Raw genomic sequence first — 19,299 nt, forward strand, 5'->3', positions numbered from 1 at the left:
CCGCTGTGTCCTGAGACAAAGACAAAGCCAGGATTGTATTGTTATTCAGTAAAACCACTATCTATAGGCAAAACACCATTGACATGAAGCTGGGACTCAGTTACATAGCCACAGCCTTGGTTCCCAGTCTCACGGTAGTAATTTGTCCATAAAATGAGCTATGCATGTTGCAGAACGTTTTTGTTGCAGTTTTAGTGTCAATCTGGGTTCTTAAAAATGAAGTTATGTGTAACTTTTGGAAAATTTTGGAATTTCAAATTGTGGAGTTAAACCCTAACAGTAGATTTGATCAAGATCTGAAAGGATTCAGACTCAATACTGGATTATGATTTGATTCCAACCAAACCCTGGGGATCACACACTCCTGTTTGTGCACAACAAGTGTGCAAGTCCCAAAATCTTGAGGGAGATGGAGAAGAGCAGAGGAAAGACACCAGAAGAAACATCTGTTTCGTTTCACGCCACATTAGCTTCAACAGCTGCACAACGCGGCTGAGCTGATGACTGGGAGCACCAATCAAATCATGTGTGAGATGGATGCAGAGGCCACCCGGAGCTGCTCGCTGCAAACCTCGTCTGTCTCTCCAAGGTTCTAATTTCTCATTCTGTGAAGTTTTTCCTCGAGCGTGGCTACTTCTCAGGCACTGTCATTAGTGCAATTCCACATCAAGTACCATTCCGGGCTCTCTCTCCCGACAGAGGCTCGGCGGCGTTAATCAAATGTCTTACAGATGGTTTGAACTCATCCATTTGTTATAATCGCTCCCTGCCGTGGTGAGAGGAAATCTAACCACCACACATGATGGACAGAGGCACAGTGCAACCAGTTTGCAGCATGGCGAACTCAAACGTGATGGCGCTCATTAACTGATTAAACACACTCTGCTGGTCACAAAACCAAAGTGACCATTGGTTTGAGAAAAAACACGGCTGAGTGGGTGGAAAAGGAGATTCTTTCACTGCAGATTTCCTCCACCAAGCGGAGTGGAATACATTTCTCTGCATGTAATATACTGATTCTGACCATAAAAGGAACAAAATAAAATAATGAATTAATAAAAAACATAAATGTTGCATGGGATACAAATGTAAGGGACCTAAATAACTGGTCCTTGAATCCAGTGCATTTATACAGATATCAACAGTCACAACAATGGCTGCAGCTCTGCTCTGACTATCATGCAGTCGGACTTGTCGTGGCAGATACATTAGGGGGTAAAGACATAAAGAGTAGAAGGGAGGCAGTGAAAGACGGCGGGGTGTGTGGCATCCAAAAGTGTTGCCTGATGGAATCAGCTCACATCAATAAAGCGTGCATCAGTAAACAAGAACTGCTCTCTGTCTCACAGCAGCGCTCGCGGCTTCTGCCGCTGACGATATGGGACAGATAGGAAGAGGCGTGGGGATGTGGGGCTGGGGTGGAGGTGGGGGTTTGGGAAAAGATTGTTTTGCTCCAGTTTGTAGCTGTCAAGTCCCGTTCCCATCTTTAAAGGTGATTTAATGGGTGCTCCCTTTGGACTGGGACAGAGTAAACAGACAGATGCGACCCAACAGGAAGGTGAGAGGGCCAGCAGAGGAACACGGGGCAGCTCTGTGCGGGCTGCAGCGGACCAATCCCCCGTTTCGGTCAGACTAAGGGGGCTGTTGAAGGGAGAGCCTTTTTGTGGAATGATTCAGACTCATCTCATCCCAGTAGACAGCAAAGGGCTGTCACAAGTCATATTGCATCAGTAAACAAACAAACACAAAATAAAGGCAGACCCTTTAACTTTTAGCTAATGCCATTCTAAATGAATGTGCTACACAAAGGAGCTGACGCTATGTAGATACAAATATTATTTTCAGCCTTGTTTAGTTAAGTATAACTATACATCAAACTAAACATGTTTATTTCACAAACTCAACTTTTATATAAAACTGGTCAGTAACACATATCAGCCAGGTTTGATGCCCAGTAATGTCTTTCAGTGTATGACCCCAAAGTAGGAAGTTACAGCCACAATAATGGCTCACGACCTTTTCCATTACCATGTTCACCATCTTAATCTAACATGTTAGAATGAATGTTGAAGGTAAAACATTGACCTCTAATGCTTAAGGTTAGGCATTGATCTCTAATGGTTAAGGTTAGGCATTGACCTCTAATGGTTAAGGTTAGGCATTGACCTCTAATGGTTAAGGTTAGGCATTGACCTCTAAGTGTTAAGGTTAGGCATTGACCTGTAATGGTTAATGTTAGGCATTGACCTGTAATGGTTAATGTTAGGCATTGACCTGTAAAGGTTAGGCATTGACCTGTAATGGTTAATGTTAGGCATTGACCTGTAATGGTTAATGTTAGGCATTGACCTGTAATGGTTAAGGTTAGGCATTGACCTGTAATGGTTAAGGTTAGGCATTGACCTGTAATGGTTAAGGTTAGGCATTGCTTTTGAATGGCTATGGTTAGGCATTGACCTCTTATGGTTAAGGTAAGGTATTGACTTCTAATTGTTAAGGTTAGGCACTGACATCTCATGGTTAACGTTAGGCATTGACCTCTAATGGTTAAGGTAAGACTTTGGCCAATAATGGTTAACGTTAGCCATTGACCTTTAATGGTGAAAGTGAGGCATTGACTTCTAATGGTTTTGGTTAGGATATGGTGTCTGGCAGCAAGTCTCGCAATGCTTTTAGCACCTTTTCGCAAATCTAGGATAACAATCTGACCTGGTGAATGGTGAAGAGGAAACTTGACCACAGTCATCACCAAAGTTATTTCAATTCATAAAATAAATGGGATCACCATGGCTTCTTCCTCTGTGGAGCATGAATGTCTGCACAAGTCATTACAATTTTGTAAATCTAAACTTGTCAAAGGAACATCAGTCAGTGAGAGAACCTCGACTAAACTTTGGAGATAAAACAGTTTAGCGTTTCAATAGAGTCTAAGAGCATTAGAGAGACAAGTCACTTGTGACTGTCCAATTGCTCCAATTTTTTAAAAAGCTTCAAAAAACAATCAACTTACTGAGAGTGAAACAAAATGTTTGTCTCTGAAGCTCTTGCACTGCTCAAATATCGTGATTCCCTTTTATGGAAAACAACTGTTTCATGCTCCTTGAAGTGGCATGTTTAAAGTAAATTAAAGTGTAGAGGAGCAATACAAATGCTTTACTTGACAGCTGGTTTTGGTTATGGAATACACAGCGTGTTGAAGTGGTGTCCTTGCAGTGCGGTGGTAATTTAGAGGCATTCAAAAACTCTCTCATGATTTTCTTCTCGGAAAAAACTTTGCAAATACACTACAGGAAGTAGTGAAAAGATAGCCTAATGAGAACAAAAGTTGACCTTTTTAACCTGCCTGCCTTGAAACAATTACATAAATTGAAACAGAAGAGCTCTTCCCTTTATAATGAAATAAAAGCCCCCAAAATGGCCATTAATGTTTCTGTGCACACATACACATCTTAAGCCCTTTTAACCAAATACACTCGAGGGCAACTGCTGCTTGCTTATGTAAACAGTTAGTAGAGAGGCAGCCTTAAAAAAAGCCTCTGCTCAACAGGCCACAGGCAGGACCTTAATGAAGAGACTTCTTCATTGGTAAGTAATGAGCACTGAAATGGCCTGGGTCAGAGGGGGCGGGGGGGGGGGGGTCCTGCAGGGGCGGTGGTTGGATGTTAAAGCAGTATTTACTACATGCCCCCAGGGCGAATGTGACTCAACTGCTCAAGGACTGGATTTAAGAAAGCGGGTTGAGGAGTGTGCACGTGCATGTGTGCGTGGACGTCAAGGTTAGAGGGTGCCTCCAGGTCAAACACTTTCACGTGGCCGCCACCACCCCGCGTCTTCCATCCTCCTTACTCTCTTAGACACATGGGTGCACGAACACGCACATATGCACAGACAAATAGGGCCCTTCTTTCCTGTGTCCGCCCTTGCTTCATCCGATGCCCCGGCCTCTGGCATCTCCTCTGTGTCGCATGTGACAGGTTGGAGATGTGACAGCTGTCCTTATGCCAGACCAAGTCTGGCCAAAGTCGCAACACACACAAACACACTCATCTGCAAACGCTACACGGGGGCTCCACTGCAGGGCTGGTACGGAGGAGGTGAGGGCACTTTGTCCGCCTTCTTCGCCCAACTTTAAATGTCACGCCCGATGTAATGGGGCGACTTGACTGACAGCAGGGTTGTCGTGCAAGGACATGTCCAGCTTCTAGGCGAGCGGCATTGAGTGCCCTTGTGCATGTGCTGGACACACAAATAAGGTCAAGGCAGCGGCTGCAATTCAGGTAGGACATTTTGCTGAACTACGGATCTTCACTTGGCGATCAAAGCTCGCTTGGATCGCTTTCTCAACTTACCGGTTTGGTTTAATGGTGCGACGGATCATAACACGGATGGGATCACAGAACGAAAGGGGAGCAAATGTAACTTTAAGAGATCCCTAGTCATGTTTTTTTAGCTGATCAGCATTAGTATCTAATGCTGATCATTCATGGTCCATATTCGCAGATATAGATACCTTTGATGTTTAATTATAGCCACTGGTGCCAAAGGCTCCAGACCAATTATAATTTTCTGGCCACTGTCCAAAAAATTATTTCAATCACTCTGAAGACAATGTAAACCACAATTTTTTAAAAATGTTATCCCTTATTATAGTCATAAAATCACAATGCAAATGATAGATGCCTCACAATGTAACTGAATGGAACCTTCGTTTGTTAGCTGTTAGCGATGCTGACACCGTCTTGTTAACTTAAACATGGATTGGTTGTTAACAGTGTAACATTATTGTAATTGGCGACTAGGAAACCACTAATGCCGATGTCCTGATCGCGTATTTTACTGAATATTGGCGGCTAATGATTGTCAGTAAAACGTATTTTACACTGTAATGGTTCACATCAAACTTCGTATTTAATCCACGGTTCAAATACGTCCGAACCATGAGGGGGGGATCCGTGAGGATCACAGATCGACAATGGTCCGGTACACCACTAGTTTTGTTCAATTAAAACAAACATTGGCGCGTTTGCCTGGTTAATATGGTTCATTAAAGCTGATGCGGACCAAACAACTGGGCAGAGAACGCTTTAAAATGAGGGTCCAGGTCAGCTTCTGAGTGGACTCTGGTGTCACAAGAATAAGGTATATGGCAACCAGTGCCACATACACATCGTTTCTTAGTAATGGTAATATTAATGTTGGGATGCGCAACTAGTATCAAGATCACTCAACTTTCCTTGAGAAATGTTCTAAGTAGTGTGAACGCTAATTCAGCAGCACACCATTGTTCTTGTAACCTTTATTATTCTGACTTCTTCCGTACATTCTTTTTGTTGCCTGCTGCTTCTGCATACTTTCAGCTTCAATTATCAAAATATTCAGCTCCTTATTTTCTAACATTTCCGAAAGAAATTCCTACAGTTCATTCATGTGCGTACCAGCTCTATGTCACTATTCAGGTGTATGTAAAAAGTCAATATAAAAGTAATGGCTCCAAATACAAACTCAAGCACAATTTACTCTACAGTAGCTCATTACTCAGGAGATTCTTTCCCATTTACTTTCCCGACATTGTCGCAATTCTTTACAAAAAAAACATTTCAATGTCCTGTAAGAAATGTTGAAAATCATCACACAGCAGCACTAAAATGTATCCTCGACGTTCAATGTCAAGAACCTTGAAGAGAGCGTAAAGAAAAACCATAGACAAGTACAACATGCTTAATAATACTCTGTGTCCTACAACAGAATGAAGTGAATGGATGTCTGACATGCTTTATTATACGTTTGTGCCAGCCTTTTCATAAGTTTGACAGAGACTTACGCCATCGCACCCTGAGGGCGGGTAAGCACAGGGTCAAGGTGGCAGCTGCCAAAATGTCTCATTGCATGACATGAAATGTTCTGATTGAGAAAGTGAGTTGAGGATATTGTTCCTAATGATGTTGAGCTGCTGCTGCTGCTGCTTGTGGGGAAGGGATGAGCAGAGATGTGGTGTACTCCAGGGGCCATGATGATCCCGCTCCCTCCATCTCAAAAATACAGAACATGCAAGCGCAGGCACAAGTCACTGCAACCCAAATTGGCACGCATGTCCAAGAGGACCTAAATTCCTCTTCTGTAATATCTGACCTATCCCACGCCTGCCTCTCTCTTTCTTGAACTCTCCATTCAGACAAACTCTAAGCTCATGTTCAAAGCAATGTAAGGCCGCCATGGTAGATGATTAACCAGGCAACTTTGTGTTACCACATAGTTGCACCCCGTGCCAGGACTTCATTTTGGAGGTGAGGACAATAGGCGAGAGATTACAGCGCACACAAGCTCCACCTGCAACTGTGTTGGTAGAACAGGATCCAAAACACACCTAAACACTGCCCTGTTGCTGCAGTCACAAAAGCTTTGTGCATGGGGTGTGTTTGCAAACTGAAGAATGGGTATATACAGGCGTGCGTGCCACTCTCAGCGGGGTATGCAAATATTTAGTGTGATTGGGTGTGGCAACAAATCCTGACTTTACAGAATGTTCCAGAGTTAATTGGTTTGGTGAATGCAGTCATACTGTCTGTCCTGTGAAGCACATTTTAGAGTAAAACGTCCTTCTATTATGAAATCCCTTTAATTCAGATTTAGGATATGTGCAATTGAGTGTTAAGTGGTGCACATGAACCCTTTTCAAGTGAATGCCATATTGAACGTTGACCATGTGGATTTGCTATTATTCTCTCTCAAGTCAACATGCCCTCATTTAACAGTTTGTATGATATCTTAGGAAAAGTTAATAACTTATTTTATGTGTGTTCTCCTATGAATGTCCAGCAACACAAGAGATCAGTGCATTTGCGCAATCCCTGCAGTACAGAACCTGTTGGTTAGGCAACAAAACTACTCATTTAAGTAAAGTAAAGAATATTCATTCGGGATATTCATTCCATTATGTGGTTTACATGCAAATCCTAATGAATTAAATTTCCTAGCTATAAGTACTAACAGTGTATTGAAACAGCCTGCTCAAGTCCGTGTAGGTAGAACAATTTCAAAATGGAAACGGCACAAAGATTGAAACCAGCACTCAAAGAAATGCAGCGCAAATAACGCACAGGGTTCCTTCTAATCAACACTACAAATTATAGTAATGTTACGTGAGGAAATGAGGGGGCAAAAGTGTCACTTTGATGGAAAAACAGCGGCTGCTATTCACCAACACTACTTGCAGTTCCATTTCTCAGTTATTGACTTCATAGAAAGGCCGTGGACCATCAAAAAGTCACTGTAGTCATGTGTAACAGAAACAAGTCATGTGTTGCAAAATACCTCAGCAGTGGTGTCTCCACCCCAACAACCCACACACTTAGCCTCCGCTGCTTGGAAATGAGATTGAATTACATTACATTACATTACAGTCATTTAGCAGACGCTTTTTTCCAAAGCGACTTACAATCAGTAGTATATTACATATCATTCACCCATTCACACACTGATGACAGGCTACCATGCAAGGTGCCACCATCAGACTCTAACTAACATTCATGCAACATCCAGTCCACACCGATGGCAAGCCTTCAGGAGCAACTTGGGGTCTTGCCCAAGGACACATCGACTGCCAAAGCCGGGTATCGAACCACCGATCCTCTGATTGGAGAACTACCTTGCTCTCCACTACGCCACAGCCGCCCTGAACACCTTTTACTGAGTGTTAACCATGGGGGAAATATAGGGTAATACAACCAGCTTGGCCAACTGTACAGTCAATACTAGCCATTAGAGGTGATCTAACAATGCATGAAATCATTGGAAAAAAAGATTCTTACATTTAAGTGCACACCTTACTGCAATAATGCTGAGTAGTCTTAAAGTTTGGATCGAAAATATGTGATTTTTTTTTATCATTTCGGCTCTCAACTTCTCTCCACGATTCCTTCTTACAATAACTGTCTGATGACCCAACACATACGCCACTGCGACACTTAAGAGAGCTGATCGTTCTTTCACCAAAACACGAGTCATATGTGTGTCCGTGGCCAAGTGTCACTGATAGTGTGTCACTGATAGCATGTCACTGCAGTGATCTGGCCTTTGCTGTACTGCCTGTGTGAACATCAAGTGTGTGTGTGTGTGTGACGCTAGAGGCTGGAAGCCACAAGGGTGACTCAAGTATGTGTTTGCATGTGGGTTACTGCATGCCTGTGAGTTTTGTGGAAATGAATGAATGCATGTATTTTCGTGCTGATGACACAACACAGGGTGACCTATAAGTCAAGTGCCATCTGACTTCTAGACCTTGTGGTGACGGTATCGTGTGTAACGTCTTCAATCTCAAATGATTTTTCCTCCAATTGTTGTGTGACCAGAGATTTCGTCTGTTCGACACAAGAACTCACTGCAAACTCTCGTCTGAAAAGGGCTAGACATGGAGCGGAGGGCCGAACACACTCGGTCGCTTATTGTGGCATTTTCTGGGGGTGATAATTGTAATTGGATTAATATTGCTTCACTGGCAGTGTTGCAGGGTGTTTTTGTCCCACTGCACCATTAATGAGACTAATCCGGTCATTTGAACCACTGCAGCCCTTTACCCCCGTTTGGAACCGATGAGACGTTGGGCCTAAATAACCGTGAAATAAAGCCATTTACTGCATTTCAACTTGCACACACTGCCTATTGGTCCATGCTATATGAGAAGAAAGTGATATTGTTCATCTAGCTTGAAAATGTTCTCCATTTGATGGTACAATTTGCGATGCATTTGTCAATTTAAAACCGACTTTAAAATAAACCGCAGCACGTATTTCTAGCTTCTGAGACGTTTTGCTGAACGAAGCTGCGTGAACACAACAGTAACATCAGTTTGATATTGTGGTCCAAGAAGATTGAGTGAGAATCTAACCCGTCTACTGGTGAGATCATGTGATACATAACATTGCATCACATATTTCTTTAAAAAATAACAGATGCAGGGCTATAAACTTGCATTTATTTAAAGAAATGGTATTAATTAATCTCTTTTTTTGAATACAGTATGGACAAGAAAAAGGGGAAACTGACTTAAGCTAGAGATAAGAGGGAATTTAAAAATCATGGGACGTGTTTGGGATATAACAAGAGACGGGGAGGCATTATGCTACATCATGTAGCCTGTTTATTCTTTTGATGATTTGAAATTAGGATTGGGAATTTATAGCATTTCATATAATCTTAACCCTGTACTGAATCTGCTCATTAAATCTGAAACAATTGAAATCCCTTATTCAACCTATTTATGCTTTACCAGTAAATAAATATTTATCAAATTATCAGTTTGCCAAATGTTGGGTGAGCAGTAATCCAGATTGTCTCCTTTGGCAGTTTTCAAATATCAGCTTTAAAATGATAATATATAGAGTATATAGGTAAAAGAATTGGTGTAATCTTACTGCTACAAAAATGATGTAGGGTACATTGCTTTGGAGAAACGAAAAAGAAGATGGAGAAGGAACACTTGGGCAGGAAAAGTCAGTTCCTTTGTTATTGTGGGGCTTTTTATTCAAGTCATTGGTAAGCCAAGGGTAAGCAAAGGCCAAGACAAATGAGCACAGACAGGCAACATATAGAGACACGATTTCCCCCTGAAGCCACCAATGTGTTAATAAAAAGCCTACAGAAGGCGGTATAAGGCGCGCAGAAGGACAAGGAATTGAGCATTAAATGAAAGCTGAACAACATCAGGGTTGAAGTCCGAATAACAAAGGATTAGGTAGAAGAACATTTGGAGGTGTTACAGATGAAAAAAACAACAACATATAGATAGTGTACAACTTGATGTAGAGCGAAGGCGGAAAGTAGGCCAGATAGAAGTAATTCCATGGAGGCGTGGAGAAGTGTGGGGCGGCGGAGGAACAGTCGGAGGAGGGGGTGGGGGGGGGGGGGTTCTCCTGAGACCGTAATGCTGGAAACCTCTGATGCTCAGCTGGGGGTACAAGCAGGTGGGTGGGAATCTTTCGTTTGGAGACACGCGGTGTGGGTGGTTATGGGGGGAGGGAGGGTTTCGGGGTTGGGGGATTGTTGATCGCAGATTCCACGAGGCAGAAAAGGAGGCGGGGTGACCTTTGGTATCCGGGGGTCACGTTGGATTTGAGCTCCGTGCTCTCTAAGCGCCCCTCCCGAGGCTGTGATTTCTCTTTAATTCACCGACGCCACGGAGGACGCCGAGGTGCTATCCTTCATCTCCTTATATAATCTTTTGCCATTTACTTCCATGCTTTAAAGAAGAGGGGGTGAGGGAAGCATCCTATGTTACACGCCTTCTATAAAAAGGCGTGTAACATTTCATCAGTTCCTAATACAGGAGATGGGTGCTTTATTTATGCACTCATGGAGATGTAAAGGACTTCAGTAAAGGGGATAGGGCTTCTTTTTTTTTTTTTTTTTCAACAGGCAGGCAGAAATGGATTTGCTTCTTAAATAAAGAGCAGAAATGTATGTCCCTTGGAGTAATTTGAGGTAAGCCTATTTTTAACAATGTAGTCAAGCCATGTGAAGAGACAACACAAGAGGAATGTATTGAAAATGTTACATATATTAGCAGGTAGATTAGAATGTAATTGATGAACTGTTACTGTAGATATAAACATTTTAATATTATTTGTTGAAGTATGAAGCCTTCTGTGAAAAAAATAAAATATATATACTTATATATACACATCATGATAATTTAAATGAATGAATCTAAAAACCTTAAACGGACCCCATGGCAGGATGCCACAGGCCGCTCGGGGTCCCCAAACCCCACTTTGACCGTTCCTGGTCTAAAAGTGCAAGAAAATCCAACAGCCACTGCCTTTTCACACAACAAACTGTGAAAACAAACGTGCAAAAGAGCAAAAAAGTAGCAAAACAAATAATAAAAAAATATCCAATAAAAACAAGTGTCACCACCATTGAGAGACATGCTGAGCAAATGTGCTCCCTGATTGCATGTTTGCCATGACATCATGAGGCGAGGGATGACTCAGTTAGAGTGAGGAATATGTTGTTTATCATGTGCAAACAATTATAAATTCGTCGGCGTCAGAGGCATTCTGTGGCATTAGTCACTGCATATGGTCCCACACCTAGTTATGATATGATGAGGCAAGACGTGATAGGTCGAGTGCGTGTCATCATGGATGGAATGTGAGCGCATGGTGGTGTCTAAATATAAAAGGCATAATGAATTCTCAGTAAAATTACGAGCTTAATATGGCAGCGCAGTATGTAAGAATGGGAAATGGGAGAAAAAAAAAAATACAGGAGGGAGAATGCGAGGAGATGGGAGCTGTCACAAAGCAGAGAGAAGGTGAAAGAAATATAAAGGTCAAGGAGCTCACGTTGTTGCAAACCACCTCGTCTTGCGGCCAGGGTCTGGTGCCACTAGTCATGTGTCACAACAAGGGATGACGGAGAATGCCTGACTCCTCTGCCCCGGGGCACGACCTTTCTGACAGCCCCGGCTGTCAATGCAGCACCAGGGGTTGTTGCCGCTAGTGATGGGTCAGTGGATGGAAGTGCACTGATGGAGGGGAGGACGTGCAACACAAAAGGCCGTTTCCATCTGTATCCAGAGCAACAAACCGAGCCCTATGAAATTTTGCCACTTTTTCTTCATTTACACTTTTTTGTGACCTGAATGCAAACAGTGAAATCTTCAATATCATTAATAAAATCAACATGGTACATGATTTAGGTTGTTTTCAGCTATAAGTTTTAATTAGACCTCTGCTGAGGTGGACATTTGGTGCAGAAAATGCTGAAAATGATGTGACAACTTATGTATGTAATGTATGACATCATGTATTAACCATTGGTTTTTGGACAACTGTTTTTAAGCCTTGAGTACGCCATTTTAGCCATAGCCATCTTGGCTTTTGGCCGTCACCATCTTGGCTTTTAGGGAACCAGAGGCAACACGAGGGTGGAGCTAAGTACAACCCAACTCTGAACAGGACATTTTCAGGCGACCAAAACTTTACAGTTAACGTTCATGAACTGAAAACGCACTGTGAAAGATTTAAAGCTGTAAGACGGAAACACGGACAACTCCCAGACAGGACGACACTGTGGTAGTGACCTGTCAATCAATAGGTAGCCCCGCCCTAAAGCATACCCTGCTCTATAGTCTATTTTACTCTAAATGGGAACATAATTTAATCAATTTTTTACATTTTCTTATAGACCTATATGCAACCTGACTTCATTTCTCAACCAGAGGAGTCGCCTCGTGATGGCCGTTAGAGAGAATGCAAGTTTAAGGCACTTCTGCATTGGCTTCACTTTCCAGAACAGGAGGTTGCTGCCTGGTGCTAACAAGAATGATTAGGTCACCAATCATTCACTCCCATTTTTCAGGCCTGAGGTATGTAAGAATGTTCCTCTGGTTTAGGTGTGAGCGCTGGACTGCTCAAGCTGATATGAAGGCCAAAGGGTCACCTTGGTTGGACTTTAACTGCAAAAGCGCAAGCCTCTTCAATTTCCAACAAATATCCATCTTTGTCACAAAGGACATTCTGACTTGAAAGCAGGAAACGCTGAGGTGCAAAAAAAATATTGTTCCTCAAATATGGCTGTTTCACATTTGCTATCACGACATTCAAGTAAAGGCGGGAACGCGCTTCTGTGGTTCATGTTTACATGTGCCTCCTTGCATGAGTGTTGAGAACAAACAGAACAAGGATCCACTCATAACAAAAGCTGCCCTGCCCTGACAGGTGCAACAAAACGCGAGGGTGACGTGCATCAAGCACAGCCTGCACATGCCCACACTCTTCTAATCTGATATGGCATAAATGATAGACTGCTGTTATGTGTCATGTCCTGTTTGTTTGGTGTTCCAATTCATTATGTATATGTTTTAAAATTGACCTACCATGGGGGTCAATGTGAAATAGCTTTAAGTTAATTCTGGTTCAAAGCATGAAATGGGAGGTTTTATGTTTAATATTGTACAAGGTCCTTTACAAATGAAACTTTATATTTATTAAATACATAACTCGGGTTTGCCTTTATACATGTGACATAGGCGCCTTCCCAATTGCCCCAGCAGGGTGTCACTGGAGATTAAGAGTAATGGTTATGTCGTTAAGCAAGGGTCAAGTTCAAATATTTACATTTGGCTCTCTGGGTGTTTCTGGGTGTGGGCATCACTGACCACAAATTGATATTTACTAGAGCATGGATACTTACTGGTTTCCATGGGCTTTCTATTTTTAGGATTCAGACAGAGGTTACAGTACATCCAGCTGCCTACATGTCCAGTCATGAGCTATTCCCTGCGAGTAACACTGTCCAGTAAATTACATAATGCCGGTAAGTTCAGCATGATTAACTAGCACAGTGTGGTTCACTGCATGCTAGGACAGGTGGGCTGAAACAAATCCTTATTTAGATTATTATCGGAACATTTTTCAACATAACTGGGACATTTCCTGACAACTGGTTCTTCCAGAGAACTACGCTCTTCTCTCGTAATGTTTTCTTAGGCCCAGCCCAAATGTTGACCACACACTGAACTCTACAGCTTTATCATTCAAAGTGCCTCAGTGCAAGTGTTTGCAACGGTCAAAGACACTGTCTGAGAAATGGGACAACACTTGTTATGCAAGCCCCCATTAGATGCAAGGCTCCTTTTTCCTGTATGGCTTCATAAAACTGAGTGTTTCTTACTCATTTTCTGAATATAAAACTGGTAATGCTGGTAATGTTTGATCGGAAAGGAGGACACCAAATAATCATAGTGATGCCCTCATTCATAATACAACAAAGAACCACAAGCAGTGCTTCCTGACATGTACCTGTGGTACAAATATCCTGCTCACTAAGGGGCATTCCAAAAGTCTTTGCTCTGAATTCCATATCGAGAACTTTTAACAAAAATTATATTAACATGGCATGACACATAACAGCTAAACACTATCCACCGGAAAGGAGAGTTTAAGAAAAGAAGGAAAAAACACAGAATTTGAAGGCATTTCATTTTGGCAAATAACTACAGTTTTGTACGCAGCTGTGAAGGCCACATATCCTTCTTTCATATCATGAATCAGTCCAGAAAGGGATCTGCTTTAGGGTGATGCTACTAAGTGGGGAACCTAGACTTATGAGTACACAGGGACACAAAAGCTACATATTTTGCCAAGCTTTCAGCATGGAGAGCTCAGTTTCAAACGGCAAGGAAATATACATATCACGCAACTTATTACTAACCTTTCATCTTTGCTGTCAGAGAGAAAGCCTTACAATTGCAGCTGCAATATGAATCAAATGCTTTTACTACAACAGGTGCTTTTTCACAGAGGCCTCAGAGACCAGTCGCATGCACTAATGATTAAAAACATTATATAACGCAGTGTGCATCTGTGACAGTAACCCACAAGCAGTACTTGTTAACACGCTAGTACACAGGTGTTCTTTGATTTCAACGCCATGCCCACAAAGGGAAAGTATGACTGTGCTGTACTTTCTTCGTGACAGTCTGGAACATAAGCGAGATGAAAGCATGTTACTGTTAACATTGGCAACTTCATCCAAACCCCCTTTAACTTTGTGTGACATTTTCTCAGAGAGCTGAAAGCAGTGAAGTACCAGATGTTAAACCACCTGGTAGTAATCACAGCAGGGTTCTTAGATCCATAGAGCTTGTGAAGAAGACCAGATAAAAAAAAAAAGGTCTGGACCTCAAACCAAAGGGCTCAATTACTGACAATTACAGACCTCAATCCATAGGCCACAGGTAAACAGGACAGAAGACAATGGACTCCTCTAAAGCCGGGTAGTTCTTTAATCACTGTTACATTCATTTAAAAGCAACATTTGTATTCAAGTTCAGTAAACCTTCAGTAGCTAGCTTAGCATAGATGTGCTAATGCTAGTTAATGATGTGCTAACGTACCCTGTTAATGTTAGCTCCACAGGATTTTTAGTAGAAACATAACGTTTTAGAGACGTATATCCCCTTCCATCCTCTCCATGTAACGAGTCAATCATGATGAGCTCCATATCCACTAAACCAGCCTGACAAATTCATGGAGTCTATGGAGCAGAGCGAGATAGTTGGTCAGAGCTGGCCTGAGCTACGCTATGATTGGCCGTTCTGCTTTCGAGGGGAGGGACTTAGCCTCAATTGTTAAATTGCTTGAATTATGTACTTTCCTAATGACACAAGATGTGTTGTAAAATTGATCATGTGTCACACATGATGATGAACGAACATCAGTATGAACTGTCCCTTTCACACAAACGAACAAAAAAGCAACATCAACACTTATATTTTTATATTCATGAGACTTTAATGTCATAATACTTATGATCCTAAAGTACTGGTTGATTTGGCGACACCTCTGGTTAGTAGTGAAAGGAGCAAGTGCGTTTTAATGAGGTTTGTCAGAAGTACAACGCCATATTGTGTATAGTTTTGATTAGCATTAATAAAGCTCTGATGCAGCTGTCGGACAGTAGAGAGATGAACCAACTCTTAAGAATCCCTTAATGGTAGTGGATGGAAACGGGCATTCATTCTAATTTTCTCTTGCTGATTTTCTCGCAATTCGGTTAAAATATGCGATACATTTGGAGTGAAACCTGGTTAGTGAGGCTAATATCAAGGTAACGCTGAAAAACATGCATGATGGCTGTGCGTGTGAAGGAATTTTGCATCCTGCATGGGAATGGCAGAAACAGCCACTTTAAATAGAGACTACTATATGGAGAGGTAAGTACAGATGTTAAATCAATTTAAAGACTATTGCCATATTAAACACAGGATTTAAAAAAAAAAAAAACTTAAACAATGATTTCCCGATGGATGTTTACTATAGTCCTTCTTTATTTTTTTTTTTTTTTTAACAAAATATTGACTTAAACATAGATATAGATAAACATTTCAGACAATCATTTTACTAATGATTATTTAAGTGTCTATACAGATCTTTTTTTTGGAGCAATCAGAAATGACCCTGGTCTTTTCACCCTGAAGTCAACAAAAAAGGACTTACTGACGTTAGATAATGACCCACAACCCACTGACCCACTGCCCCCCTCTCTTTTGCAACTGCATCCAGAAGTTTTGCAACAGAGGCGTTTCAGTTTGCTGTGCCAGCAAACTCGGGAGAGGGGTGTGCATTTCCTGCCGTCAGATATTACCAATAGTTTGTATCATTGGGTAACGGTACTGATTGGAAGCAAGTAATTGAAAAATACACATCAGCTAATGACACGGTTAGTAATTGCAATATTGATACATTTAGTACATAAAGATGCAGAGATGACATAATATCTTGAAAATAAAAAATTATGTTTTAACTTTCCCTCACTTCCTATTTCTGTTTAAGAGCTGTTACGCCTGACATTTAAAGTCATCTTCAAGAGCATACCAAGCCATAGTACATCCACCATTTAAAAGCCACATAATTGTTTATCTGCGTGGAAGCATTGGCTGGCCTTTTCAGATTTCAGTGGTACACTGCATTAGTGAAGCCCAAACTGGCAATTACTTGACGATGTCTTTTGGGCAACTTGCTTCCCTAGTAAATGCCATGTCTCATTGCTATACAGATAGGCCATCACTCAGCAACAGGACTTTCAAAAAGGCACCGTGAAAACAGAATGCATCCTGATATGCTTTAGTTTTACCCTGGATCTATTCAAAACACATAGAAGCAGATTGGCTTAGCATTTTCAGCGCTGGAAGTAGCAAATGAAAATTTCAATTGAACCAATAAAATATATGTTATGCACATTTTAAAAGAGACTCCTATGAAAGTGCACTGGTTCTTAAAAGAATGGTCTTAGGTTTTACACCCCACCACATGTTAGATAGTAACCCCTGAGTAAATATTTTCAAGCAATACTAATAACTTGAACTGTATCATATTAATTTAAAAATACATTGGTGGATTCATATTTTTATTTGAAAATGCAAAAAAAACATTTTTACGTTCTTTATTATTGCAGTTTATCATATAATGTTGAGACACAGAAATAAAAAACTCTTGCACAGATACAGCAGGAGGACTACGTTTTAGCACAGCACCAGTAGAGGCTTTGCACAAAGAAAGAAATGAGACAGAAGAGGCAGGTCTGAGGCAACACGCAGAACACTCTAGGCATTATGGGAGTAACCTGCAATTATTTTATAGCTCTTAAGATTCCTGAGCTCTTAGTCAGTGTTTACCGTGCAAGGGCACGGCAAGGCCACAAATTACAACCACTTGCTTTGGCACCAAATGCTCAACAGTCACGCACAGGCCCGAGCTCTCTCTCAAAGTAGCAGACAGGCCAAGAATAGAAGACAAAAAAGTGATGGATGGATGGTGGCCATTAGGTCATTTGTTCGTCTTGTTTTTCCTGCCGTCATGTGTTCCAAGATTGGTAACACTAGAGTCTTTTCAGATTGCATAACCCAGTAACAGCTAATTCTACTTAATTCACTCACTCACTCACTCACTCACTCACTCACTCACTCACTCCGGGCAACAACAGGCCTTTCAACCTGATGTGAAGCCATGTGGTCAAAACCACAACCAGCAGGTCAAATCAACAGAAGAATGAGGCAGGCCAAGTGCACAGCAGACACAAGCCCCATTGAGTTCCCTACTCTGGTCAAGACACGGCAAAAGACCCTAACGGACAGTATAGACAGCTGTAATGGCCGACCAACTACATATTAGATAGCCTTAATAGATCTTTAATGGTGGGCACTGTTGTGTGTTCGTGCGTGTATGTAGTGACCACAGTATGGCTTTCCAGGTCTGTGTAGAGAGTTGTGAAAGACTCATCATGTGACGCAGCGGGATGTCTTCAGCCACGACTTCTCCAAAAGCTCAACTGCCTCTCAAGCCGAGGATGTAAGCTGGACAGAAAACCGCAACAACAAAAGCCTGAAGAGCGGTTGGGAAGGAGTGACAATTATGTGGCAACCGGAAAGGTAAGGTAACTGCAGCTGCTGCAAACAGGTTTTGGAACTGCTGACCAAATCTGGTTAAAATGAGACCAGGTTGTGGTAGATGAGGCCGGATTGAGTAAGAATGAGACCAGATCGATTTACAATTAGTACAGATCTGGGTATAACCAGAACTGATCTGGGCAGAGTGAGACCTGATCTGGGTAGAATAGGAACATGTCTTGATAAAATTGGACCAGACTGAGAAGAAGCAGAACAGATCTGGGTAGAAAAGGACCACATCTGAATAAAATAATATGAGATCAGGGTAGCAACAGACCGGAACTGAAAAAACAACACCGGATCTGAGTAGAACCGGACAAGATCTGGATAAAATAACACCAGATCTGAGTAGAACCGGACAAGATCTGGATAAAATAACACCAGATCTGAGTAGAACCAGACCAGATCTGGATAAAAAAAAAAACACAGATTTGGGCAGAACCAGACCAGATCTAGGCAGAATAGAACCAGTTCTGGGGAGAATGATTCCAGATCTGGGGAGAACCAGTCCAAATCTGGGTAGAATAGGACTGGCTCATCTGATCTGGTACATCCTCCACATATAATATCATTTTTGTGTTTTTCTTGTGTAGCAAAATGGGACTACAATCTGCATTTTGTAGGGCAACCCTGTTGTGCAATGACAATACAATTACCTTGTAACCTTGTAGAACCAGACCAGACCTGTGCAGAATAATAACAGATCTGGGTAGAATAGGACCAGAATCCAGACCAGAGTGAACAGAGTATCATGAATCTGAAAATCAGTTCACTACTTGGTCATCGCTGAATGCTGTTTACATTCTCAATCTATTTTAAAAACTCTCTTTGAGACAAAAACAATCTGACAATAAAGAAATACATAGAGGTGAAGAGTGGAATGCAAAAATCTATTGATTAGAATAAATAACACCGACTTCATCAGCCCCCTGAATTAATCAAAAGCTGACCTCTTGCTATAAGTGACCCTTCCTGTTTGATCCCTTCATAACTCATTTAAGAGAAAACCAGTAAAAAACACTTAAACAGGCTGTGCGTCGGATGTTTTTCTTTTTTTTTTATTGCCGCTGTACAAACTGGAATTAAGCGGAAAAAACCCACAGTGTAAAGAGGCGGCAGCTTTGAGAAGAGGTTAATCATTCAAATTATATTTTTAACTCCGTATTGCTGAATGCCCTCAAGCATCTGAGCAATGTAAACAACATGGGTGCTGTAAGGGCTGAACAATTAATTGTTTAATTATATCTTATCTGCTATTTCAGTGCAGTTTCCAAAACTGAACATATCTGTATATTTATTTTGAGAAGAGCAAAGAAAGCGTGTACGTTCCTCACCGTTTTTTTTGCCAT

At 41.6% G+C, this 19,299-nt stretch overlaps 1 protein-coding gene across 3 annotated transcripts in view; it reads right to left on the reverse strand.

Annotated features, from left to right (window-relative positions):
- The window catches only part of babam2 (BRISC and BRCA1 A complex member 2), a 93,569-nt gene that overhangs the window by 30,510 nt on the left and 43,760 nt on the right, over positions 1–19,299 (reverse strand). For all 3 annotated transcript variants that reach the window (XM_054613384.1, XM_054613385.1, XM_054613386.1), the window contains exon 7: positions 1–10. This exon is cut by the window's left edge and continues 100 nt beyond it. In XM_054613384.1, the coding sequence (XP_054469359.1) occupies positions 1–10 (10 nt within the window). The remainder of the gene's footprint in view (positions 11–19,299) is intronic.

The sequence above is a fragment of the Anoplopoma fimbria genome, chromosome 15 (assembly GCF_027596085.1).
Source record: "Anoplopoma fimbria isolate UVic2021 breed Golden Eagle Sablefish chromosome 15, Afim_UVic_2022, whole genome shotgun sequence".
NCBI lineage: Eukaryota > Metazoa > Chordata > Actinopteri > Perciformes > Anoplopomatidae > Anoplopoma > Anoplopoma fimbria.